The 27,477-nt window shown below is 32.4% G+C and overlaps 5 protein-coding genes across 8 annotated transcripts in view; 2 read left to right on the top strand and 3 right to left on the bottom strand.

Annotated features, from left to right (window-relative positions):
- Window positions 1–308: 308 nt before the first annotated feature.
- LOC148237686 (syntenin-1-like) lies at window positions 309–5,369 on the top strand. Its single transcript, XM_088205023.1, has 5 exons — window positions 309–419; window positions 1,304–1,517; window positions 4,065–4,393; window positions 4,461–4,724; window positions 4,793–5,369. Exons 2-5 carry the CDS (start codon window positions 1,305–1,307, stop codon window positions 4,842–4,844), a joined length of 858 nt encoding a protein of 285 aa, XP_088061149.1. The 5' UTR covers window positions 309–419; window position 1,304; the 3' UTR covers window positions 4,845–5,369.
- A 259-nt stretch (window positions 5,370–5,628) lies between these two features.
- ENGase (cytosolic endo-beta-N-acetylglucosaminidase) lies at window positions 5,629–8,752 on the bottom strand. Of its 2 annotated transcripts, XR_015812604.1 has the most exons (7): window positions 8,349–8,752; window positions 8,137–8,285; window positions 7,734–8,031; window positions 7,455–7,620; window positions 6,976–7,392; window positions 6,215–6,899; window positions 5,629–5,913 (listed from the first exon to the last, which is right to left on the bottom strand). XR_015812604.1 is itself a non-coding variant. In XM_088205022.1 (6 exons), exons 1-6 carry the CDS (start codon window positions 8,615–8,617, stop codon window positions 5,790–5,792), a joined length of 2,184 nt encoding a protein of 727 aa, XP_088061148.1. In that variant the 5' UTR covers window positions 8,618–8,752; the 3' UTR covers window positions 5,629–5,789. The 2 variants fall into 2 exon arrangements, 1 of the variants encoding a protein (XP_088061148.1); XM_088205022.1 differs by having other exon boundaries at window positions 6,215–7,392.
- Window positions 8,753–10,407: 1,655 nt separating this feature from the next.
- Window positions 10,408–13,788, bottom strand: LOC148237684 (putative gustatory receptor 28b). Its single transcript, XM_088205236.1, has 4 exons — window positions 12,867–13,788; window positions 12,638–12,706; window positions 12,489–12,578; window positions 10,408–10,793 (listed from the first exon to the last, which is right to left on the bottom strand). Exons 1-4 carry the CDS (start codon window positions 13,731–13,733, stop codon window positions 10,674–10,676), a joined length of 1,146 nt encoding a protein of 381 aa, XP_088061362.1. The 5' UTR covers window positions 13,734–13,788; the 3' UTR covers window positions 10,408–10,673.
- A 5,043-nt stretch (window positions 13,789–18,831) lies between these two features.
- On the bottom strand, window positions 18,832–26,391 carry LOC148237683 (uncharacterized). Of its 3 annotated transcripts, none has more exons than XM_088205237.1 (6): window positions 26,102–26,391; window positions 20,853–21,009; window positions 20,059–20,184; window positions 19,910–19,991; window positions 19,666–19,724; window positions 18,832–19,592 (listed from the first exon to the last, which is right to left on the bottom strand). In XM_088205237.1, exons 2-6 carry the CDS (start codon window positions 21,006–21,008, stop codon window positions 18,888–18,890), a joined length of 1,128 nt encoding a protein of 375 aa, XP_088061363.1. In that variant the 5' UTR covers window position 21,009; window positions 26,102–26,391; the 3' UTR covers window positions 18,832–18,887. The 3 variants fall into 3 exon arrangements, with proteins under 3 accessions (XP_088061363.1, XP_088061364.1, XP_088061365.1); XM_088205238.1 differs by having other exon boundaries at window positions 20,853–21,064; window positions 26,102–26,237; XM_088205239.1 differs by lacking the exon at window positions 20,853–21,009 and having other exon boundaries at window positions 26,102–26,306.
- Window positions 25,776–27,477, top strand: part of LOC148237681 (uncharacterized) — an 11,007-nt gene continuing 9,305 nt past the window's right edge. The window contains exon 1 of the mRNA XM_088205235.1: window positions 25,776–25,995. The gene's annotated coding sequence lies outside the window, so the exon portion shown is untranslated. The remainder of the gene's footprint in view (window positions 25,996–27,477) is intronic.

Raw genomic sequence — 27,477 nt, 5'->3', positions numbered from 1 at the left:
TTATTTGCCTGTCGTCGGGAGATTTACGTCGAAACGCAGAACGTTCCTGCGCTTCTTAATAATTTTTCGACTTAACAAGTATATTTAATATTTTTACTTCGTTAAATAATTTTAATATAAAGTACCTTTAGTTTAAATAATATTTATAGCGTTGGCCTAAAGATATAATGATTCCGATGAACTGAAATAAACTGATGCTATTTTTCGGTTCAACTCCGGCTCTCATTTCGACAAAAATAACGTTATTTTTTATAATTTACATATTTTGAAAACTGGCGAAAAGGTACACATTCGATAGTCCATTGTTTTGCAAACTACGCCAGAACCGTGAGTCACTGTCAGGCGGCTGGCTGTGTCGGTGTAGTCGCTGATTTCGAATTTACATTTCTTAGTGTACGCCGGCATTTTTGCGCAACCAAGTAAGCATATCGCATCCTGTAAACACCGTACGCCTTCCTGTATCATCTCTTTCGACACGAACGTTAATTTATTCGTTTCCCGTGGAAATCAATTTCAAGCATGCGCCTTTGATACATATGTATATGCTGTGCTTAATTATACTTATTCGGTTTTCCTCGAGCTAATAATGTAAGAAAGTGTCGTTCTTCCTCGTGAGTCACCCCACAACCGCTTTGTATTGACAAAGCGGTCAAATAAGAAACTACATCTTTATTGCGTGACGCGCGTATAATATGATATCATACATTAGTCAATTGATAAGATATCTAACTCGCCAATTAATATATGCACTCTTCAATGATATCAAAAAAATATTTATAAAATGTCTGAATATTATTTTATAACACAAATATCCTTTTATCGGGGCTCAAATTTATTCTAAGAAAATATTTATTCATTTGATATTGATATTTATTTATTTATATACAATTATATTTTCACTGAAAATTAACGTGTTCAAACTGTCTCGTACTGAGACAAAAGCCGTACAATTCCTGCAAGAATCTGTTATATTGCGTTTATGGGGGTGTTCACTGTTCTGACGTTTTATATACGTATTAAAATTTAAATAGGTTAGGTGCGAACGAACTACATTATTTGAACAGTAAACACTCAATGAATAACTCTGCAACATGTCCATTAAAAATGTAATTTATGACTTTTTAAATTTGAATGTGCTAATTAATTGCCCATATCTAATCATTAGTTACTAGGTGCTAATTCGGCTGTTTAATTTACACTGTGTTTGTTCTGGCAATTCTGACGACTAATTATAATCGCTGTATGACAATGAGAATTATACACCAGTGCCTTAAATTTTATTTATTTATTTATATGTTTGCAGAATGTCTCTCTATCCGTCTCTGGAAGATATGAACTTGGACATGATGTCCAGAGCTCAAGAAAACGTGGCGATCAATATGAACACTGCAATTCAATCCACACCTCACAACGCTTCCAGTGCGATGTATCCAGGTCTCGCTGATTTCATGGGATTGGAACTGACGGCGGAAGTGATCGCTATGAACATGCCGGAGTATATGCAGATTGTGGCAACTGTAAGTTTGTAAGATTAAGTGTATTTGTTAAAATAAAACAGTCATGACAGATGAGTGACGATACTGCAATAAATTTAAATTTTAAAAAGTTAAACAATGTCAGCGTATTTGTCAGCATATGTCCTCGCTGACACCGGCATGGAAAGTGTCCTTGATCGTGTTGCACGAGGGTGTTCCGAAACTCAAAGCTAATAATAAAAATATGCTGAGGTACAGAAAAAGATAATAAAGAAATATCTCGAAAATCATGAGAGAATATTTGTCCATGCAGGGCTTTCAGGTTTGCTACAGGCTTAAGTGTTATAAAGGATGCGAATCACTGATAGATCATAAAAGTAAAACGCGTTCCTTTTAACAAAGCCAAGCATCTTTAAAAACTCAGCACAAATATTATTGAAATGTAAAGAGAATTTCAACTTCCACTCGAACGTAATTTCGAGGTCTTTAGTGAAAATCTCTAGCTAATTAATTTTCACCTTGGAATTAGGAAAACTCCACTGGCAATATATATATGGAAAACGATACAACATGGCATTTTCCTACGCTGAAAGGTAAACGGTTTTTAGCAGTCCATCTATATCAAGAATCTAGATCGGTCTGTATAGACGAGTCCAAAGTCATTGAAACGTTTTTGGATTTTTTCAAGTCATCAGCACACAACAAAGAGTTTAACACTATTTTTATAGCACCCGTCAAATTGACCAGTTTCTGATTTCATTTGTATCAGACAGTATTTTTTTTGGGTTTTTTACGACTTTTTATATTTGAACAATGAAAATATATTAACACTATTTTTATTTTCGAAAACCTCCTATTTTAAAAATCACTATGTATCTATTTTTAATAACACTTGAGGGGCTTATGCCCTAGGGGTGGTTGAGCTTGCGGCCAATGAGACTGGTGTGAATCTAGTTAGACTTTTTTATTAATATATTTACATGAGCGTCGGACAATTATTTGCGAGACGTTTCCTCTAAATGGCGGAGAAGTTGCGGCAGGTGATGATGCCCGTGGATGATCTTCAGGGCTCTTGTAGTGTCAGGAGGTAATTCTTAGTGCGGCTGGTTGTTCGGGAGTTCCAGGTGTGATCTTCAGATCTGTCAGCGAGGGCGCATCTGTTGTTCCCTTTGGGTGGTTGAGTGACTGCTGGTGTCTCCTCACTGTCTGCCTCTCTGGCTGTCTCCTCGGCTGTCTGCCCTCTCATCGGAGTCCGGGCTTATATCTTTTAGGGGTTAAAAGCTTACTGGCCAATCGCTGCAGTCGCTTCGTAGAATGGCGAAACGTCTACGTCTTTAGAAAGCGACATTCGCTCGTCCAAGGTCTTTTGCATTCTTTAGAAACGGTCACGGAGGTGGTCCGTGACCATTTTGTAACAAAGGGATAACGACGGGGATTTTACTGTGAACGTAATACGTGTGGTCTCGAAACTCTTTTACGCCATTATGTATTTGTCTCATTGTTAATGAATGATCACTTTTGGTCACACTCATTAACGGAGTTTTAGGGTTAGAGACAATGACCTTTTTGAACGTGGACCCATCTGTGTGTGGTTGCTACAACACCCATCTAATTGCCAGGTTTATACTCGTAAATCTAGTATTAACTTTCTAATGGCCAAGTCTATGTCCTTGAATAATATAAAAAAACAGTGGTCACAAGATGGAACCCTATGGAACTCCAGATGGGATGAAATCATTTTTTGATAGGTAGCGAATTCACGAATTGACTGTAATTCATTAAATAACCCCTGAATAACCGAATTAGGTTATCGAAAATTTTTCATAGCTAAATGCAATGACAAACTTTATTGACGGCTTTTTCATAATTGCAGACAATGACTGTAAATTTATTTGTTGTAAATCTTCCGTTTCAACATGGCAGGCGTTAGCCCAATGCATTATAATGGGGCAAACACAATAAATAACTACTAAGTACATAGTGAGACACTAGATTGAAATCAAATCAGTGACATCGATATTATTAATTATCAACAATTATTACAGCTAACAATCAATAGATATCACTATGCACAACCTAGCTCGATTTTATTTAAATTTTTTATCATGAGTTTCATCCATGAGATTTAGAAAATCTAGGAAACCCTAGTCTGTGATGATCGATTGGAACTATAATTATATAATATAATATAATAATCCTTACTTTCGATTCCTTAGACATCACTAAAATTGAAAAACACGAGGGTTCATAAGGGATTCTGACAAGAGATAATTTCTTAGTTATGGGCAAATGTTGCTATCTCTAGAGAATAATCCGAAATATATAATATATTATGACACACAAAAAACGAAGTAATCATAACGTTTAAAAACTTATCTCCGTAAGTCTGTAACTAATTATAAATTAAAAAGATAAAAATGGAATATTTCCTCATGATCTCAAAACTATTAGTTATCATCACGACTGACTCAGTGTTACTACATAACATACTACATTGTTAATTTTTCAAAATTTTTTCCAAAAATTAGTGAAATAGTAGTTTTAAAATGGTATTATCGGTTTAAATCTAATTATGTTTTTATATTTCAGAATAATACCGTGACACAATCAAACATTGTGGCGCCTTTGTCTGGCGATTCTTTGCCCATGAAGAAAGCTTTCGTCACTCAAGGAGTGAGACAAGTTCAGCTGTGCAAAGACGGCGACGGAAAAGTCGGTCTTCGCCTTCGGGCAGTAAACAACGGCATTTTCGTTTGCTTGGTTATCAAAAACAGTCCAGGCGCTATGGCGGGTCTCAGATTCGGAGACCAAATATTGGAAATTAACGGCACAGCAATGGCGGGCCTATCAATGGATGCGGCTCATAAGATTTTGAAAAAAGCCCCAACCAACGGCATAACGATGGCAGTCCGAGACAGGTATTTGTAAATAATATACATATTGATTCGTCTTATAAATTTGTTTAATGTTGTTGCTTTCTTATAGGCCTTTTGAGCGTACAATCACATTGCACAAAGATTCCACCGGTACCGTTGGATTCCAGTTCAAGGACGGCAAGATCACAACTCTAGTCAAAGATTCGTCAGCTTCTCGCAACGGATTGCTAATCGACCATCAAATGGTGGAGATCAATGGACAAAATGTCGTCGGTCTCAAGGACAAAGAAATACGTCAAGTAATCTCTTCCGCTGATTCCGTCGTCACGCTTACGATTTTGCCATACAGTATTTACAAGCACATGGTGCACAAGTATGTTAATTTTTTATAATAAAAAACTGCTAATTTGGACACACATCTAATTTTATTAAATGTTTCAGGATGTCTACCAATCTAATCACGAATGCCATGGATCACACTCCAATTGTTTAATTCTTACTAGTAATATTCTACGAATTTTACCATATATATATTCTGAGATTTTACACTTTTTAAAGTTTAGATATTTTCGTATATATATATATATTATAGTATATTTGTAAGCATTTAATTGTGTTATAAAATATTCAACGATTACTTCTATAGTATATTATAAGAGTTATCCGACTGCCATAATTTTATTGCAACGCCAAATAGAAATGTTTAACTATTGCGACTGTGATAAGATTAAAAAGTAAACATGTTCTATGTTGCGTGCATTAAATTTGCATAGTGATTCATGACAAAAGTTCACAAAATGGATTACAATGTAATAATAATTTACAAAGATATTTACTTTTAGCGATACGTATGCGAAGCAGTGCTGTATGTTTTTCTTTATATATATATTTTGATCTTTTTATTTTTAATCTATGGGAACACATTGAGAAAATTATATGTGGCTAATATATGTACGTGTGCTTAAAATCTTAATTAAATAAATTCTTACTTGGCATTAGTAATGCATATTTCATTCAATTTTGTTGTTAATTTTTTTCATTCGAATTCGAGACCCACTTTTCGCGTTCCATTTAATAAAAAATCATATTATGCTTTAGTAGCACTGTGCTAAAATTAATATTAATTTTAGTTTATGACATATTTTATAATTAAATATATTATATACAATTCATATATTAAATAAATGTTTAAAATAAATGTATATATTTTATTTTAATAAAATAATTTAGTCCTGAAAATGTAATGATAATTATATAATAATAATAAAAAAAATACATAGTTTCACTAAAATACTTTATTGATAATATGGTTACATGTATGATATTATACGTCAATTGTATATTTGACATGGATTATTTATTTTTGTGTATTTATTACACATACTACTTAATTCAATTGGTAATGTATATGATATATACCAGTAAATCAGAATGTTATCTAACAGTAAAAAAAAATATCACTGACTATTCCCAATCCTCCTAAAAGCATTGGACATGAATCATTGACGAGCTCGCAATCAATTTGGAGCATTGTGCTTTTAGGAAACTCCAACATGTAATACCTGAAAGCAATTTTTATAAATTAACAGTTTGTTCAATTATATAAGTTTATAAATGGCCATTAGTGGCACTTCAATTCAGTGAAATGGATCAAATGATTTGCTTACTTAGTTCAATTATTATAATAAACATATAGACTTAAACGGAACAACCAATCAGGCAGAAACTTTTCAGTAGTGACTATAGAAAAATATTTCTTTTGTGAATTTTAAATGTTTATCCGCCAGATTAAAATTGACCAGAGTTACCACTAGTGACTATTTATACAGATTTTTAAATTATCGTCAACATTATTATATTTACCTAACTTTCCATCCATTTCTATTTACAGGATCCACATAGAAATCGCCATGATTTTCTTTGATAAATTTGATACGAGTTTTGTCCAATGGTAAGAGGATTCGGTGTTTATTGTTATCATCTATGGCATCCTCGTCACGCTTTTCACAAAGGGTATAATTTCTAACTTCATCGCCCTTTCTTTGTTTTAGTGTTAAATGGAAATTTAAATCTTGGTTCGCCTTTTTATTATCACTTAAAGGCTTCACAATACAAAATATAACGAAATTACAATAGCATTGAAACTCGCACATTAATATTCTTGTCATAATCTTGTATCTAATATCGTTTTCATCAGTTTTCAATGGTGAGATTTTGAGGCAATTTCCTCCGAAAAAACTATCGTCCATGTAATACGAAGTGCACCCAGTTTTTTCTTTTTCACGTCTCACTTTGAAAGTTTTCTTTGGTGCTTTATACCTTGAAGCTTCACATACCTCTGCACAAGTCTTTTCGATAAGACCTTCAGCATTTGGTTCAATTTCGTTCGACTCCGAATCAGTATTTAGAATCGGAGCAGCTTGGCTCTCTTTATTCACTGGTTCGGGTACAAGATCGATCGCATTTGATTCAATGTCATTAGACTTAGAATCAGCATTTGGAATTGGAGCAGCTTGGTTCTCTTTATTCATCGGTCCGAGTACAAGATCTAACACATTCGATGCAATGACATTAGACTCTAAATCAGTATTTGGAATTGGAGCATCTTGGCTCTCTTTATTCACCTTTTTAATCACCGGTTCGGGCACAAGATCCAATGCAAAGTTATCGCAGCACACAGGATAAGACGGTTGATGTTGTTGTTTGCATAAATTGTACCAAGCATAGGTGTTACTCACTTCTCCGTGATACCTCACTGTTTGGCCGGATCCCAAACAGAAAAACGTTTTGAATGGTAACCATGCAGGGCCTCTCGAATTCAAATAGGGCCACAATGTGTTCCAAAAGGCAGTCTCTCTTAACAAAAATATATCCTTTAATTGACAGTTTGCGTTTGATTGATCAAAGTTTAGCTTGACCTTGCCCTTGTAACATTCATCTATTCCTGAATAATGTATATCGTCCGTGCTTATGTTTTCGCGCGTCCAGGCTGGGGCGAATATCGCCATTGATAAATCGCAATTAAACACTTCTTTAACAGCCTATAAAAAAGATTAAAATATATACACCATTGAGAAATATTATAGTGTAAATTTAATAATACATCAGCTGTGTTAAAACCGCCACCACCCCAGAAATTTCTACCCCAAACATCCACTCCGACGTACACATCATGTTTTCGATCACCAGCAATTTTGGCTGAACTTTTTAAATGAGATAGATTCCAGGAGTAATTTGTAAAGAGTCCGTCGCATGCGTCAAAATAAATTCTACAAAAATACAAAGGCATCTTTATTAAATGTATTTAAATTGAGCGGGATTGATAAGTAAGACACATCTGTTGTATTTTAACTAAAATAATTATTAAAAGAAATATATTTACTTATTTTTCTCGTTTAGACAGTTTTGCCATTCCAATTTTCCAGTATTGATAACACTATCATACCATATGACTTTAGAATTTACGTTAAAACGGTGCATTAAATAAGTCAAGCGCTCGACAAATTTCACAAGCAACTCAGTTTCTTTGACTTCATTTTCAATGTTGATCAACCATCCATCCAATTTAAAATGCTTTGCAAGCATCAAAATGTGATCAGCAAATTTCATCATTACTTCTTCTGACGCGAATATTTGTTTGCAAATATCAAAACCATCATCCCACTCTGTAATTATTGTACCTGAAGAAAGAGAAATACATTAAAAATAAAATAAGTGCAATAGATATTTTGAATGTAAATTTGGTGAATTATCTTTAAAGATTTAAAAATATTATAAAATGATACCTAAAATTTGTACACCGTGCTCATGAGCAACGGTAATCCATCCTAATGGTGGAATGGTGATGAAATGATGACTAAAGTATATAAAGATATCAATAGCAGCCCAATGATAAAATGAATAAGCAGAATGATCCTTCGAGCCATCTACATATCTGCAAATTATATTAAAATTAAATCAAAATTCACTAATGAATAAAAAAATTCTCTACGCTAACCTATCATCTAAATAACCGTTTTGCATGTCATGACAAACGATCGTCTTTGAAAGTGATCCATATTCGTGTCTTTGTGGAAGTGCTTTATGTCCCTTGGCATAGTGGCACGCGTGCTCTTTCATACATATATCCTTATTCTTGATCACGCTCGTCCTATTCTTAATAGGACTTACGTGTTTAGCCCAGCTCGGGGGCTTCTTAAAATAATTCCATAATTCTTTCAGTGAATCGATAGGTTTACAAGTTTCCCCCTCCATATACATAAACATATTTGCTCAGACTGCTAAGACTGTTGCGACAAGACTGATCAAAGCTCTTTTTAACTCGCGCTATATATATTTTTCAACGACACAATCTCAAAGCAAAACAATTACAAACATTGATTTTACAGCTCTTTGTTAGTCTTTGTGGTCTAAGCTTACCGACCATATCCTTTACTTAGTGGGTCGATAATTTTTATTTTATCTTACACTTATCTAAAAAAACTTTAAAGATAATTTAAAACCACGTAAATATGAGACTGTCAAGTGTGAAAATAAGACCCGGTCTTATTTTAATTTTTGGTCCAAAATAATCACAAAGGATTATTTTCATTAGATGTATTTTTTATATGTACAATAAACAAAATTCATTTATTTATAACAACCTAAATTTATTACAGTACAACAATCTATATTTATTCAGAAACAGTCGTGTCATATTTTTTCTGGAACATCCTCGCAACTCATCAAATGATGAATTTTGGCCTGATTTTTTTGCATCCCCATTTCCTGTAATGTCTCTCATGTCCAGCAATTAAAAATAAAAAATACGGGTGGTGACGAGTGGCAATTACACGCAAATTGAGACACTGCAGTAGTATTTTTTATTAAAAAGTATATAGCGTTTACAGGTTTGTTACTGAAATATATGCGAGTGAACGGTGGACGAGGCACCACCGGTCGTTGTTTTCCCGTCGAGGTCCACCAAAAAATGTTCTACCCTTCGCTGCTGTCACGCCAGTATTATCAGATTGTCGCTAAGTTTTGGCCATAATGAATAAATAAATATATAAATAGTCCCCACCAAAGCGCGATGAGACTAGCTGAATCCCTAATTAGTAAACTTCTTTGGTGACCTCGCAAAATAATTGGCAGCATTAAATCAATGTACTTTGTTATAACTACTTGTGTGCACCAAGATTTTTTCGGTTTCAAGGACATACATTACTGATAAATGTTTAAACTTGTCTATCTTGCCAGGCCTTGTCTAACAGAGAGCGAACAGTGTTGTCGATTTTATTCATTTCTCCAAAGAAAGCCATCCAGTGAGTGTTATGACGCTTTGAATTATTCTGGGGTATATCTAAATGTAATGCCATTGTAAGGGCAAATATTTGTATATTAGCCCTGCACACAACCAAAGCCCTTGACTTCCTGCCCGTAACCCATTCCCAGATGATATCTTTCAGCTCAGGAAATATTGGTTGTTGATCCGAACCACACCTGGATTTCATAACATTTTCCTGGTCCACCTGATGACGAAGGTTCACCTGATATTTTCGCCATTTTCAGACCATTTGGAGATTCAACATTCTCTCTTTGCAGAAAGTTGTAAGATTTTTGCCCCTACAAATTTAGCATTCATTTTATCTGGGGTTGAAAAGTTATTCACATTAGACGATGTAAATAAAAAATAAAAACCCACCCCGATAAAATATTCTAGAAGTTGAATCAAGACTCGCGTCCGTTACAGAGCTAAGCTCGAAAGCTTTTTTTTTAATTAAATTATATTTTTTAAATTTGGAGTTATTTTTGTAGTAGAGCTAAAATTACAAATATTTTGAAAAATTACACTAAGGCTTATTTTTGGAGTAGATCATATTTACAGGGAAACATGGTATGTTATAAAATGTGTGTTAGTTATTTTGCATTTTTAAATAAATAAAAATATTAGGAAAAATTAGTTGGATAATTTATGAAATGGAAATATTGATTTAATAAGTATATTGTAAAAAGAGAGAGGGAGGAGGGTAATGAGGGCCATTAATGTACTTACTCGTCTTTGATTAAAACATGAGTTAAGTTGGCTTAAAATTTTTATTTATATTTTAGCAAATCACTAATATTTTACATAAATTAAAAAGTTATACCTGACATATTATTTTCCAATGTTCTAACACTGTAAATTTTATACTTTTTATTATAATTTTCACCTAAATTTATTTCAAACTCATATATGTAAATGGATTATATTGTAGTTATGGAGAACAATATTGATACATAATCCAAAACAATATTCAATACATTCAATTAAAATCAAAAATATTACAAATTCATTTTATCATCAATTTTGATCACTAGAAATGATTGTACTATTCGTTGAATTAACAATTTGGTCGTCAAACGTGGCAGTCAGTGCAAACTGTATGAGTATGATTAAATAAGTAGTTGCAGCTCCAATCATCTGAAATATGTATATAATATATGTATTATGTATGTAAAAAGTAAAATTCGTATAATTATCTGTCCGACATATCGAGTCAGTATAAATCTTTTTTTTAAGATGTACCTACATATATCTACATATTTATTTTTTAATGTCATTGTATACATTTGGCAAAGTAAATATTAATTTAATTTATACGAGAGGGAATTAAATGAATGTTTTAAGAGTGCGATAAAAAATACAGTACGAATAGTAGCTCACATATGACAATACGAATCAGGCATACGACACGAATACATAGCAGTAAATTGAATCGGTGCTCATTTATTGAGTGTAAGAGTGGACCAAAAATATGTAAGGTGTAAAGACTTTTAAAGTGCAACATACAGGGACATAATTTCAGCTTCTTCCAAGGTGTGTAGGGGGGGGGGGGGTGATGGGCAAAAGATTTCCAGTGGTCATTTTTTTAATATTTCGATTTCATTATATTCATTATGTGACATACATTTTTAACGCAGAGGAAACGCTTGGTTATTGTTACGACTTACAATAAGTGAGAACCGAATGATATGTTTTAAAATTATGATAGCTGTCCTTAGCGATATTACTACGGACTTTTATTATAAGAGCGTCGGTCAAAGTATATTTGGTTGAATTTTAGTCAAGAGAAGAACGCAAAAACTAATATCACTTCTCAGAAATCAAAAATTCACGTCAAAAGCAATAAAATCGTGTCGGTGCTGTTTCAGTGGGAACGCTCGGTAGCGAGCAACCTCAGAGTTACTACTCTAAGACGTTACGAACTGCGCTATTTCATCCTTTTTATGTTTATATATTAGATAAATAAATATTCTAGTGCTGTCCCATATCATCTGCATTACATTCAGTAGTTTTTACATTTATCGATAGTATATAAGCCAAAATGCTCCCATAATCTATTACTTCTGTCATCACTTCCATCTGGTATTTCACAAAACTAACACTTCGCTTCTGACTTGGAATATACGAGAAATCAGTCGAATTCGCACTAAGCGGAACAACACTGAATCACCCGAGACATTTCACATTCACTGTTCATTCTGGTCTAGTCAAGTAGTCACCCCGAATATCCAAGAGTTCAACCCAATCGTTGGAACGACATCAACATTTAAGTAACGAGAGTGAGTGAGAGATAAGAGCATGCGGTCAGCATGCCCTTATCTCTCATTCACTCTCGTCACTTAGCACGCGAGCGATTGAGAGGGAAGTATTTCTCCACCCGCCCATGGTATACAGATATAAAAATTAATATGCATACCATTCAAGTATCATACAAAACTAAAATGGTTCGAAAAAAATTGTAAGAGCGCCATTTTGAACGTTAAGATAGCCCAATAAGACCTGCACTTCGAGTGTCTTAAGCACGCCGTTCAAAGAATAAGGAAAGTGGTTCAGGTCCAACGAAAAGGTGCAACAGGCAGTATAAGAGTGAGCGCACATAGGCAAAATATTTTTTTCCTAGAAGTATTCATTTTAATCACCCTTGTATAATATATTTTTATTGTTCTTCGTTATTGTTATGGAAAAACGTTTATATAAATTAATAAAAGTATAGATATAATATGGAAATGATTAAATTTGATAAATGAAAAGTATTTGCTCTTACTAGTACTGATTAGGTATTCCGGACAGAATATTTCCATGTTTAATTGTTAGATATTATAAACGACTAACTGTGAAAAATAGCGTGTTATCAATTGGGAAATATCCACAAGCAGAAAACCTAGGATTTCTATGCAGCATGTATGTCGAAAATTGATGTAGCTAAAATCATAATTTATATCAATATATTTTAATTAGTTTTTAAAATACATTATCAGTACCTTTTTAATAATATCATCATCTTCTTCTTGTATCAGCATTTTATTTGTAATATTCGAAGTGATCTTTGCCTGTAAGATTAGTTAATTTAATTAAAAGGAATAATGCTAAAGTGCCTTATTAAATAATTATTGGGTGTTTGTAATTTATATCCATAAAGTGCTCCTTATCTTTTCAATTATCTAAATGAGTATAGATGATATATTGGTTGTGTAATTATTTTTAAATTACCTCTGCTTCGCAAGATTGACACGCAGTTATTGCAAGGCTCACGTTTGTCGAATTTAATATACATTGATGTAAAGAGAATAATAAAAACGTTAACAACTTATTAGTATTGTAACTTTGAAAAATCCAAGCCATCGTCATGAAGACGTAGAACATATTAAAAACCACCGATACGAAAGATATTGCCATTATGATCAACATTATCTTTGTGAACTGATTGTTGATTTTGTCAGCCGATTGGCAAATTGTGTCGTAGATCTTCATGATCGTCTGCAATCTGTTCTTTGTTGTTTCAACGTTTTCAAAATGGAACAGGGCTGATATTTTATATATTTTGTTGTATAGAAAGCTTCTTTTGTGGTGGTTTTCGTCCATGATCTTTAACTGTTTGTTGAGTAGTGTTAAATTGTTTGTCACAATCTTAACGTTTGTGTTGAAGAACACTAGTATCATCGTTATAACAAAGCTGGGGCCATACATTACTATGTTCATTGGATACGATGACCTCTTATTCCATACAGAAATCAAAATTAAACTCAGCGTCATATATGTAAAGCTAACGATATAATATACACTCGATACAACAATGATCTTTGTTCTTAAATCTGTGTAATTTTTCTGTATTCCCATTACATGAAATAGATTATCGATTTTGCAGTACAAATTCAATATCTTTCCGTAAAAGCTCTTAGTTATTAACGTGTGACTAATACTGAACGAGATAACGATCAGACCGAATACAGCTCGTAGATGATCGGATATTTTGAATAGTAAAGAAGAATATACTATGCTGACAATTGTTTCATCGTACATCATTACAAATAAAAAGCACAAATAATAAACAGTAAACGACGTCATACAAGCAGCCATGGCCGGCAGATAGATTACACTGATGTATTTATCTTTCTTTTTTTGAATGGTCAGTGGGAAAACAGCCGATAAGTTGCCGATAAATAACAATACTTTAAATGCATCGTATATGCTATCGGCGTGAAAGAGTCTCTTTGTAAAGTTCCTCATGCCGCGATATTAACGCGCCCGTGTATCGAAATTCACTGACATTCGTATAGACAGTACCTTAATTAATTAACTAATGGTGTTTATGTAAGGGTGGGCATATAATATATAGGTACATACGTTCAATGTTTAATTTGTTCCAAAGTAGACTGGGCGTGGTACTGAAATTATATTTAATTATTACCAAGCGAAGAATTGTGTTTGATATCAGCCAAATTTAACTGTTCAGTAATTGATTATACAACAGTAAAATATTTAAGTACATTTAATAACTTTTAATTGAGCTGAAACTGTTGTTCCCAATGATTTATTATTTAAAATCATATCTAAAATAGATTGCATTAATGTTTTTATATATGGAGGATGTGGCTTTCTTTCGCGAAAAAATGTTAAATATCTTATTAGGTCAAAGTTATATAAATGCATTAAGCAGATCTTTGTACTGTATGTTTTCAAAACAATTTTATCTAATTAATGCATTGTATAATTGATTAAATATATAATATATCAGTAAGACTTGTTTACTGCATAGCAAAGACTAACTATTATAATATAATTAATTGAATTTTATAACAAAGGAGCTTAAAATATAAAATAATAACTGACATGACATATAATCAATACACAACTTGTCCATTTTTTTATGGTTTCTATACATGCAAAAAACATGACTTAATAAGCATTTATAAACAGTGATAATATTCATATTCAATAACCGGTATGGTAAAAATAAAATATTGTAGATATTTATTCATATGCTATGTATATTTATACTAATATTAGATTCAATATAATACTTGGTTTGGACAATGTGTTGTGTACTTTCTCTTTTACTTCTTTATGATTTGTGTTAAATAGTGTTAATTGTTATAGATTATCTCATCATTAGCATATAATGACATGTTGCTGTTATCTTTATTTCTTTTAACACCACTGACAAATGTACCCACCTGCCCCCCTCCCAAATGACGTCTCTGTCTATCATCAAAGATTTGGTTTTTACAGATTTTCTTAATTTCACAGATGAATAATTAAAATAAAACCGAGCTAGGTCATGCATACTTTCGCTGTTTCAAATCTTACTACTAAAAAACGAATGATGAAGAGCTATTACACTAAAATTTTAAGTAATGGGTATGGTAGTTCTAATGGTAATTAACATAATGTATGTTTAGACATATGAGAGATTACGTATTCTAGTTTTAAAAAACGCAAAAGGTAAATCTTCATATTTTGTCATATTATATATAAATGTTAATCTATGTTTGAGTATTTTATGGTCAACTTTGAACCCTCGTCTTGTACGAATTTGCACAAGCGAATAAGAGCTTATTTAAAATATGTTTTTTAGATATACTATAAGAATATTCTATTCTATTATAATATATAAAATAACGCTTTTTTTATCACAGTATGTGGTATTTTAGTTATTATTAACGGTGTTTGACGTTCGACATTTAATCAGATGTAAAATTACTAGCTTTTTTAAGGGTTTTTGCATTCAAACAAATTTGACACTTGAACCATATCCGATACTTAGTTCATAACTAGTTAAAATATAAATGAATTGCTTAAGTAAAAGATGAAACTTATTGAAATTTCAGGCAAAATACAAAATGTATGAGATGTGATTTGTAATTGTGTAACGTATTACAAATCCCTGTACTCTGGATTATAAATTTTACGTTACCAATTAAATTTGAATTGAACATAATGTACTTTGTTAACCCAGAACATGCTTATTTTAAACAATATATTATAAAATATGTTGTAAATATTGTTTCATGTTTTTAAATAAGAATAAAAAAATAATGATTAAACTTAATATTTGAAGATTAATGAAACATGACTTCTATAAATAAATTTAATATAAATAATACATTGACTCGTATAAAGAGATTCAAGTCTATTTAAATTTACATTGCAGCGACTATTTTAAGCTACTGTTGTGCATATTGCGTTCTTTTAAATTTATACCACTCTATTAAGGTTTTTATTTGTCTCACACTTGTACATATAAGTTGCGATAATTTAGTTTTTGGAACCACTTCAAGACTTTTACAATCACGGGGTCTTTTTCATTATGAATGCATTAAACAGGAGTAAATGGTTAACCATTAATGTTATTTAAGGTTATCAGGTTCTGTTTGGCATAATAGGACTGACATATAACTGGTTGGATTCTTTTTCACGGAGCACGGATACTTTTTGGTGCCAATGATGCATCTGTATTAATTATTGTCATGAAAATAAGTCCACGATCCGATCCTTTATTATACGTTATTTAATGGTATTAGCATCTTAAGTGCATATATTTATAAGGGGAATATTTGGAAAGGAGTTAAATGAGAAAGGTTATCGATAAAAATTAACATAAGTTTTATATAACTTTTATTGTATTTTTGTATTATTTTTAAATAAGATAAATACTATTAATATTATTATAATAATAATTAATATTATTACAAATCACAATATTAAACCCTATATAATTTATTATGTTGAGCTGGTAAGTGCCGATGGTAACATACATTTTACAGGAAAATAACGTTTTGCGTAACAATCAACAACATCATATAGGATAGATTAAAAGAAAGAGTTAACTTAAGAATTTTCATAAAAAATAAAATATATACTGCGCCAAGACTGCATAGTCGAGTGTTAACAAGCCAGTTGTTAAAATAAAAACCAAAGTTAATAAACTACATAATTTAACAAATTATCTTCCGAAATAACTGTTTTGCTGTCCGAGCTGAGGATGTATGTGGCTTACGGTCGACAACAAGATACAATAAAATATCATACTAGGTCAAAGTCGCAAAACAAAAAGAGACTGTGCGTAATTAATTCATCTGGAGTGCATAAAAACTGGTAATCCGCCATAAAAAACCGGCACGTGCTCAATATAAAACTGTTTTCATTTTATACACATTAACAACAATAACATTCAATATACCAATTTTTGACTTAGTGAAGTAAAAACATACAAAATATTGTTTTCAATTCTTCGTAAAAACTATTATTGGACTATAAATATGGCATCAAATATGGCTTATTAAAATATATATATTTATATACAGTTGGAACATCTTCTATTTAATATATTGTATTCATCTGTATTTATGGCGTACTGACTTTCATACGTACAATGACTGCAACGTTGTAAATGACTATTACATCCTTTTTGGCACATGTACGAACGGTTTTACGATTAAATCACTATCGTAGTATCATTTGGATATAAAAATATTACCTCTCTTACATTTACATACATATATATTATTTATATACTTTTATTGTGTTAAATCTCAAAAATTGAGTTTTCATATTACATAACAATTATGTATAGACATTATACTGTATAATATCATATATAGGCACTCATCGTCTTACAATAATGACAAAAGTCATCAACATATGTAAATTAAAAATCACAAAAATCGAAATACTTAAATACTCCCAATGCTTGCTAACCGGTCTCCATTTTTTTTAAAAAAAAAAAAAGACAAAGATTGATACCAAACATATTTATACACATATCGTATAGAATAAATGTTAGTTAAATATATGCATTCTATAAATTATAACCGCCAAAACTGCCAAAGGATAAAAATATATTTATATTAGAGATCTTTCAAGATAAATAATTAAAAATAAAAATCATTGAAAATAAAACAAGCACCAATATATTAGCATAATGTATCACAATTATGAGTTTTTTTACTCGGACTCTGTACACTAAAAAAATATATATAGCGAATAGCTATTTTATCATGTTAGAACCGAGATTTATATAATAAAAATCAACAATGAAACATAACTAACCAACTGAGGCTATTGCTTTGAAAAAAAAATATACTTATAATTAAAACAAAGGGGATGTTTTTCAATACTGGAGTCATACTTGAATGAGATCTTAATTTTTCAGTTAATTTTGAACGACACTAAATTTAAATAATGACTTAGGTATCTTCGTTTATATATGGTTTGTAATATGAAAATGAATCGGTAGAATATAATAACGCTATAATCACGTATACCCTGTATTCCAAACGCGCGAATCAGAGATATAGAATCTTAAAAAACTGAAAAAAAATATTCTAAATAAAATTGGGATCTCCACGTATTTTTAAAATTTTTATCCCTTCGAAATATAGAAATCTGCGTTAAACGTAAATAAATTTTGTTAAACAAAATCGTTATTTTTTATATATATATAACAATATTAAAATCTCAATATAATAAAATATACATATCTTATAAATTAAGTAAACAACAATACGACATTTAAACTGCTTTTCAGTTAGAACTTAATGTCTGCATTATGAAAAAAAAATACTATAATAAAACACTACGAGGTATTAAAAAAAGGGTAACAAATGTTTAATTGAAACATTATAACAATTATGGCAATGAACAACCTAGTGTATTAGATATTACGCACTGAGAAAGCAGTAGAAATGAGTAATTTTAGCTGAAAACGTTAAAGTATTTTCATCTTCATCATTAATGACTATATTAAATATTATTGCAACAAATATGAGTATAAATTATATATCGTTCAATCACCAACTGAGTTAAATTACAAGAAAATATTAACAAATCACTTTGGGTCGCATATGCGACGACACGAATCATTTAAAGCTTATTTATATCATATTAAAATGATATACATAAACGCTCACAGTTCATCACAAATTTTATAAAAATTCGTGAAACTATTATATCCAACGCTGTTTATGATTCTTCTACTTTCATATTTTAAAATAAAATTAGTATTTTCAATATGTGGTTTGACACATTTTTACATAATAATAAAAATATATATAAATTATAATCGTCGCATCAAACACGTATCGTATTCCGATCTTCGAACTTGTTAAACTAACATTTGGCAAGTTATGGATACGCGCCGAACACTTCATAGTCAAAATCGACGAGTTTGTCATCTCAGGGCTGGTAAATAATTTAAGAACTCGTTTCGAACGAAACGAATAAAGCGAGATCTTACTGATTGCAATTTTTCTCCAGAAAGTCCATTTTCAATTTCAGTTCTATCAAAATAAGCTGCTTTTGAAGCGAAAATACTTCTTCCTTATACTTCAGTTCCATGTTTAAAGTCTTCATCTTCAGTTCGTGCTCGAATATGGCGTGTTGTCGTTTCGTCAAGTAATACAGCTTCTCCTCTTCAGTCGGCGACGAGTTTGGACAAAAATACCCCCCGACGTTGTTGTTGTTGTGGTGGTTGGACTGCGTCAAAACGGCGTCGGGTAAATTTGATCGATCGCAACTGTTCTCCTGCGAGTGGCCCGGACGAGAGTAGTACCGCGGCTTCGGCAGCTTCTTATTGGGGAATATTTGTGAACTAGGCAAATTAAGGCGATTCAAAAAGTTGACGTTCGAGTAGGACGGCGACGCATCTCTCATATCGTCGTGCGGCGAAGACGTGTCGACGGAGATGGTGTGCTCTAAGTGGCTTAAGTTTAACGGGGCGTTCGATGTCGACTCCTGGTTTAAAAGACAAGAAGCGTGCGCCGTCACCGGTATGATCCTCGATCTTATATCCGGGTGTTGCATCGGAGGAGAATCAAGTTTGACGATCGGAGATTGCGGACCGGGCGATCGCGATACAGATAGAGGAACTATCAGCTGAATCGGTTCTTGCGTTTCCATATCGCGTAATACTCTCTCTTCCGAACGGTCACTCGACATCTATAAAATAAAAAAAACAATATTATCTTATTTATATAGTTCAATTAAATCAGTATATAACTTAAATAATTACATTGAGCGGTAAATGTTCGTCAACGTCGACCATCGTAGCCGGCATACTGTCTCGTTCGTCTGAAATGTTATTATATATGTATATAAATAAATAAATAATTTGTAGAAATGATAAACGACTCAAAGTCAAGAACATTATAATTAACATTTAATCTTGAAATAATACTTGAAATTAAATGGTTGTCCAAATTCCGCGAAATGTCAACATGCTCTAAACTTGAGTCTTCTACACGTTAAATCTTTACCTTTAATACAGAGTTCTGTATGTTGACTCACATTTTGCCATAATATTCCATCGATAATTCCAGGTGCTTCTTCAGTTGCAGGCTGTAATAATTTTAGCATTATTATTAAGTGTTTATCATTTATTTTAAAATAGTGAATATAACATTACCTCCAAGAGACGCATTTTACACTTCTTTTTGTAATTCTCATACCACATCTTGACTTGAGCTGGTGTTCTGGGACATTCGGCTCTGCATCGTTTGTTAACTTCGGAGCAAATTTGTGACCAAACAAGCTGCACAATTAAATTAAAAATATTTAAGAACCATTGCTTGAATTCTGAAGATTTCGTTATCTAAATATGTCATACATATCTAATTAAAATGAATTAACATGATTATACTTTTGCATTTCAGTCACAAAAAAATATCTGGCTAGTATGATTTGCATCATGCTTTTCAGATCTAAGTTAGATTTTAATCACCCATGATATCAGTTTCTTACAATTATTTTTAATTTTAGTAATTGAAAATAGATAAATATTTTATACAAATGAGCGAATTTACTTGTGTTTTTATAAATCTCAAACAATGCAGTACAAGACATTCTTGCTGCAAATTATAAATTTGGCTCACAGTTAGCACGTTTTCGAATAATAAGAGTGTGTTAATTTGTAAGGGCACATGAAACATATTGATATTAAAATCATTTTCTGCAAAATTGTTAATTAACATGTTCTTCATATGATTTAACAATGTCACAATGCATCGTCCAATAAAATATTATACAAACAGTAAGGAGAAGAGTTAATAAGTAAATATTGACACCTTTGTTGTTTTAAAGATATATAGCTTCAATTGTCATATTGATACCGATTTCAATAGCACACTGAACTAATCGTAACTGTTCAACTAAAACGAACACAATAATAGATTAATAACGATGTACTAAGATGAAATATACCTGTTTACTTTTGTTGGTAGCGTTGTTAGAGCGACCCTGTCTTAAAACCTCTCTGTGCTGGTTGATGAGCTCAAGCACCGTTCTCTTCTCCAGTTCTGTGAAATTTTTGGACCTCTCCTTGTTTTTGCGAGCTCGAACGCCATTTCTCGCTGACATTCTGGAGGAACAACGAACGAACGTCGATGATAACTCCGTCGCAAACAAAATTTACACTAAACGCGGATAAGTGAATAAATTTAATTAAATAATTATCAGAGATAACGAATGATTCACCGATTTAACGTACATAAAAAAATAATAAGAAAATTCGGAGTTTCGATTGAACGTCACGCTTGACGCAGAGATAAGATTGAGCAAATAAATATTGAGTATGACGATTTTAAAAAATTAAACAAACAATTAAATATATACATATGTATGTATATGTATCGTCATATACAGCGGTGACCAACTAATTAGCACACTCTAAAAATTCGAGTTATAATTTTAATTTTCAATTCTAAAATGTCTTGTTTTTATATGATAATATACACAGAGTAAAACTATATTATCTTACTGGAGTAGGAAACACTTTTCAATAAAATAAATAAATAAAACAACGTGTTAGGGAGAAATACTCAAGTGAAGATTAAAAAAAATATGAAATATAAACTTAAAAGAAATTTAATGAAAATTTTGTGGCAGGCCTGATTGACTACCTGTCCTGGAAGTATGAATTCTTTATACATAATTCCTTGCCTGTCGCAAACTATGATAACCACCATTTTAATGCATGCTTTCTTCAGACGAGTAGAATTTATATGTGCCCTTCCCACTTTGCCATTCGGTCTAGGGATATCCTAAAAATTTGGCTCAATTATAAGTCTTCTTGGCAAATGATAAAATTTGCTCTATAGAGAAGCTTTTATGCACCAATTTTGCATGTGCAAATATTATATGAATTGCATTTTTATCTAAACTAGTTTGTTCTGCAATCTGTACCTTACACTCAATCAATGATCTTTAGCCAACGCACAACTTCCACATTTTGATTGTCACGCTAAAATCCACTTGCAAAACATTTCTCTTTAACAACTTCTTGTCGAAAATCTTTTTTCAAAAGTAGTTCAAAAACTGATATTATTTTCTACTCTCTTTTTTAAATAAATAATAAATATACAACAGAAAAATAAAAATAGTTTTTATTTTAATGAGCAATATATAAAATAATTGTTCCATAAAAGTAATTGTACGTGCATTACTGTTGGACAGATTAGGTGCGAGCGAGCATTAGTCAGAACAGTGAACACCCCATGAATAACTCTCTGCAACGAATACTTTTCCGAAGAAAAAATCCAAAGATTTACCTTACATAAATGCACAAAAAATTAGTTTATGGAACAAAGTATTTATTTAAATGCACATAACTCTTAAAATAATTCTCTGTTAAATCGCGCCTGTTTTTTATAATTTACTAATATTAAAGTTGAAATAATAATTCATAATACATAATTTCATCTTTGAGAATTGTTTAAAATTTTAAGAAATGAAACAAAATACGTATTAAAACAGTGGTCTTCAACCTGGTGGTCCGCGAACCGGCGCCGGTCCGTGCAAACTTTCCTACTGATGCGACACAGCCTTGGTAGTTTTTTCAACTTCATAATTGTGTGAAAAGACTGTTTCATCTATGTCAGTAATAAAAACCAAACAGAGGAATCGATTGGATGTTAGTTGAGTGCTTCCGTCTCCCAGAAAACACACTGTAACACGAATATCAAATTTGCTTGCAAAATAGCAGCAGCAAATGTCGCACTAACAAAAAATTGTAATTTTATAGCATTAAATAAACAATATTCTATCTAACATTGGTTTTTATTTTGGGTTGACGCCTGTCCGCGAAATATTTTTCCCATTTTCGCCGGTCCGCGGATGTAAAAAGGTTGAGGAGCACTGTATTAGAATAAATATTACTAAACTCAAAGAGAAAAAAACACCTAATGGGTCATATAAAAAATACGCACATATTCAACCCCCCCACCTGGCGTCGATCTAATGCTAGGTTCGAAAATCTCGCACATGTGAGGACTCGTCCTTAAGTGGTTAAACGTTTTCATAAACTTCAGTGGCTGATTTTTGAGTTTCACACAAAATTGAAGCAACATATCAAATTTAAATTTAACTATTAATTAAATTTACAACACAAATACAACATATCAAATTTAAATTTTATTATTAATTAAATTTAAATGCAATGTGTAAAAAAAGTTAGGTCAAACTCTACATAATTAAAAATAAAAAAAAAAACATTTTTTTTTAAGAATCAGTTCAAAGTAACGTCTAAATACCATATCACACATGTGTTTGAATAAACTGGTCCACTGATTTAGGTAGAAACTCAATACAATAAAAAGAGTATGGAAAATGACTAAGTATATCGTAAATTTCAATTTTCAGTTATTGAGTATACTCGGTCATGGGGAGTTTCATCATATCGTAAACAAAAGTCAATACTAAAACGCGCGAGTTAATTCGTCCATGGGGAAATCGGATTACATATTTTTGACGATTATATACATTCACAGGGATTAAATGGTAGCGGGCACATTGTCGCAAATTTGTAACTGTAGGCAACTTCTATCTGCAAATCAAACCCTTAAACTAGGGCTAACGCTTTGAAAGGTTATCTTGTACAATTAGCAAAATAATTAATTTACTGCGGAGGTTTGTTATCAACAATTAGAGGTTGAAACAGTACCATAATTAAATTCATAAGGTTAATTTCAGTAGTTTTACAACAATTTCCCAATTCAACAGCTAACACATTATCACATTATCGCTTTAGATACATTGAGCACTCACTACGAAATTTTTAAATGTGATTGAGGTAGAAAACCACATTTTATCGTATTTTTTATATAAAAATTGCAGGAGATGGATAGTAAGCGTGACCCAGGTTTGTTCCTCTTAAACCAAACCACAGATATGATTGATATATATTTATACGACTAGCTATCTCCAACGATGCGACTGACGGACCAGAGAGTAATTTTAACTTTTAAACGTTATACACAGACAGACGAGAAATGCACTTTATTTAATGAAATACCATGAATCTTGATGAAATCGAAATATTAAAAAATCGAACACTGACTGGCCAACTTTTGCCCATCTCCTTGGAAAGAGCTGAAATGGTGTCCCTAATTCTAAACCAAAAATTCTCTCCTCAAAGAAAATCTAAAGAAAACAGTCTCGAATCCATCCTGAAAATATATTTTTAAGTATGTCATTTAAGCGAAATCATATTGGAATACATTTTCGCCGGTATATATTGTATATACTTTTACTAGTGAAAATATAATTTATCTGGAAGGTGTTTCTAAAATTATATGATTTTTACTTTTCCATATATAGGAACATATACATTTACATTCTTATCAATATTTATTTACATGCGATGTATTAGTGTTATAGTAAAAGTGTATTTTTTAGTGTTATATTTTCACTAATGAAGTCTAAATACATTTTCACTAGTCACGCCAGTATTACCAGACTGCTGCCAAGTTTTGGTTTACAGTTATAAATTTATACAGACAAAAATATAAGTTAACTGGTAGGCGCTAGTGAAATTATATGCTGCTCTAAAATGTCTATGAAACTCAATTTGACAATTGCGAAACGTCCATTTTCTGTACAAACCCAAACCTACAATAACGAAAGTTTTAAAACTAATTATAGTTTTAGAACTTTCATTAGATTAAGTTCAAAATTCAAACTAAGCCAACTCATCTCTCAGGGGAAAATAAGCAGAAGAAGAAGTACAAACAGTAGTTTGTCTGCACTTCGATATTACATTATTTTTAAAAAATATGATAGCTATTCTTACCGATATTACTACGAACTTCTGATATGAGAGTATTGATCGAAGTAAATTCAAACCGAATTTTGGTCAATAGCAGAAACAATTATCCCTTTTCAGAAGTCAAAAATATCAAAAGCAATAAAATCGTGCTGTCACCGTCGCAGTGGAAACGGTCGCTACCAAGCATTCCCACTGCGACGGCGCCGATACGATTTTATTGGGTTTGACTTGGATTTTTAACTTCTGATAAGGGATAATTGTTTTTGCGCTCTCTATTGGGCAAACATTGGTTTACGTATGCTTCAATCGAATCTCACTTATTGTAAGTCATAATATTGTTACAAAAAGTCTTAATATGAACGCTAGATAAGCGAGTGTTTCCACTGCGATGGCATACTTTTATTGCTTTTGATGTGTCATTAGAGTGGGAGGGAGTTTTCCCCTTGAATTTAGCCAGAAAAGTTTAATGGAATCGAAATTTTAAAAATACGACCACTGATTGGCCAACTTTTGCTATCCCTGGAAAAAGCTGAAATGACAACCCTGCAAACTGGATCAACGCTAAGGAACTTTTGAAAGGGATATATTATATATTAATTATAATAAGGGGCATAAAAGATAATAATGTTCAATTAAAAAATAAATGTATATGAAATCGCAGTTCATTATACAAGTACTATTTACTATACATATGTATGTCTGTAAATTATATAAAATTATAATGGTTTTCTTTTAAGTATTCCTCGGTTTCCCCATATCAAGTAATAGATGAAAAAAATATCACATAGTACATCATATATGGTAAAATATGAAATTCAACAACTTTTTGCACTACTGTCAAATTTGTATTTTGTGATCGCATGGTACAATTTTTGTTGATGCTTCATTTCCTTGCATCGACTTGAATCTGTGGCAAAATTTGTTAATCAAAAATCGTCATAACAATGTGAAATAATAGACGATTTATTAAAACACTACTAATAAGATAAGTTGATAAAAAAAATTCACCTCCACTCGAATACTTCCTACTAACAGCCGATTGAAATTTCGAGTTGGCCGCCGCTGTAAATGTATGCATTATAAAAGTTGAAATTTTGAAGTTTCTACGTAACGTCACGTTTGACGCGGAGATAAGGTAGAGCAAATAAATATCGGGTAGAGCGATTTGAAAAAGGAAACGACTCACGCGAAACGCACGGGGGCGAAGGCTGCAATGCGTCAGCTCGTAAATATGCAGCGATTATGTTCGCGGAGACAATGGAGATAATCGGCGGATCGATAAGCGCATCGTCGCGAAATTAGGTAAGCCGCCCCGAAATAAGTATGACAGGTGGGCACGTCACCCCGGTCGGGGCCCCAGGAGGGGAGCGCGGGGGAAGAGCGACAGCTCTGTCGGATGGGAGCTCACCTGAGGGCGGCGGGCGGCGCGGCGCCCGTCGCCTGTCACTCGAGGCGCATCCGCCCCCGCCGACGCGACCGACTCGGCGCACGACGCTAGAAACGGACGCCGCCACGGCCGCTGGCGCCACTCGCGCTCCCGAAAGCGAAGCTGCCCGTACCGAAGTAGCGAGAGAGATGAAGCGCGACAAAATACGCCCGACTTCTGCGACGATTCTCATCTCATTTTTGCAAAACCTGTATTATTTCGACGGGTCGCGTCCGAATTCATGCCCAAATTTCATAGCCCGAGGGCCAAAATTTCATTAAAAAGCAAGTGACATTTTGGTCCAAACTTAAATTTTTCTGGCCATGTTCAAATCGAATATGAATCCAATAAGAATATATTGTAAGGATTCATGGCTATTTCGTGATTTTTAATTTAAACAAATTTCGACCTTGACGGCGTCTCGACCAATATATGCACGAACTTCATCACGCTAAGACCAGTCTTAATAAAATATTATATATTTATTCGTGGCGAGGCAAGAAACAATATTTAAAACTTCAAAACCATGGAGAAGAAAACATAAAATGGCAATGCTTTTATATTGAAAATCGTACATTATAATATAGCTAATATTAAAGGAAGCTTTCCAATTGCTTATTTTATTTTAAAATAATCAGTGTATTTGCAATTGCTGAAGAAGCGTGAAAGTTTATATTAAATAATTATACAATTGAATAAATAGAAAATATCACTGTATGTTCCATAAATTATGTCACAAGTTTAGAAGGGGGGAGGAATGTCAGCGGAATTGTGACAGTGTGAAACAAACAAGAACAGAATCAATGACATCTTGTGACATAGAGAGCGGGGAGAAAAGGGGGAAAACCACGAAAAACCTGTGACATCATTTGTGGAAGCCGTTATGAGGGCCGATTTAAATTTGTTATGGCCAAAACTGGTCGGCATTTGAGTAGCACTGGCGTGACAATTTCCTCTCTACACGGGAAATCTTCCGGGCGTTCGGACGCATCGTCTCGCGTCCGCCCTTTTACAATGTAAACAGCTCATATCTTTAATAAAAATACTACTGCAGCGGCTCAATCTGTGTATAATTGCCACCCGCCACCAGCACCGTCCTTAAACCGTCTTCTTATATATACTACCATATAAAAAAGAGACTTAACTGACACTTTTGAAGCTCTTCAAAATGTAATCCAATGAAGAAAAAATGTAAAATTTTAACGATCGTTAAGTGATATTTAATATTTATTTAATTATAAAAATTTTCAAAACACTTTTTTAATATTCCATAATAATCTAATACACGTGATATTTCGTAATTTATGCTAAGTATAACCAATTCATTTATTGGGTATTGATTTATTGTCGATCATTAC

This window comes from Plectrocnemia conspersa, unplaced genomic scaffold, assembly GCF_051122295.1.
Source record: "Plectrocnemia conspersa isolate PC_06_02 unplaced genomic scaffold, ASM5112229v1 ptg000002l, whole genome shotgun sequence".
Taxonomy (NCBI): domain Eukaryota; kingdom Metazoa; phylum Arthropoda; class Insecta; order Trichoptera; family Polycentropodidae; genus Plectrocnemia; species Plectrocnemia conspersa.
This window is presented reverse-complemented; position numbering and strand designations above follow the sequence as displayed.

Bases quoted from the DNA above. Each gene is read 5' to 3' on its own strand.
- LOC148237686 (XM_088205023.1), top strand. From the start codon at position 1,305: ATGTCTCTCTATCCGTCTCTGGAAGATATGAACTTGGACATGATGTCC. The intron at 1,518-4,064 runs GTAAGTTTGTAA...TTTATATTTCAG, and splicing joins ATATGCAGATTGTGGCAACT to AATAATACCGTGACACAATC. The intron at 4,725-4,792 runs GTATGTTAATTT...TAAATGTTTCAG, and splicing joins TACAAGCACATGGTGCACAA to GATGTCTACCAATCTAATCA.
- ENGase (XM_088205022.1), bottom strand. From the start codon at position 8,617: ATGTTTATGTATATGGAGGGGGAAACTTGTAAACCTATCGATTCACTG. The intron at 8,286-8,348 runs GTTAGCGTAGAG...TATAATTTGCAG, and splicing joins AACGGTTATTTAGATGATAG to ATATGTAGATGGCTCGAAGG. The intron at 7,393-7,454 runs GTATTATTAAAT...TCTTTTTTATAG, and splicing joins GCGGTTTTAACACAGCTGAT to GCTGTTAAAGAAGTGTTTAA.
- LOC148237684 (XM_088205236.1), bottom strand. From the start codon at position 13,733: ATGGCTGCTTGTATGACGTCGTTTACTGTTTATTATTTGTGCTTTTTA. The intron at 12,707-12,866 runs GTAATTTAAAAA...CTAATCTTACAG, and splicing joins GTCAATCTTGCGAAGCAGAG to GCAAAGATCACTTCGAATAT. The intron at 10,794-12,488 runs GTTAGTCGTTTA...TACATATTTCAG, and splicing joins ATAACACGCTATTTTTCACA to ATGATTGGAGCTGCAACTAC.
- LOC148237683 (XM_088205237.1), bottom strand. From the start codon at position 21,008: ATGTCAGCGAGAAATGGCGTTCGAGCTCGCAAAAACAAGGAGAGGTCC. The intron at 20,185-20,852 runs GTATATTTCATC...TTAATTGTGCAG, and splicing joins CTACCAACAAAAGTAAACAG to CTTGTTTGGTCACAAATTTG. The intron at 19,593-19,665 runs GTAATTATTTAA...TTTATTTTATAG, and splicing joins ACGAACATTTACCGCTCAAT to ATGTCGAGTGACCGTTCGGA.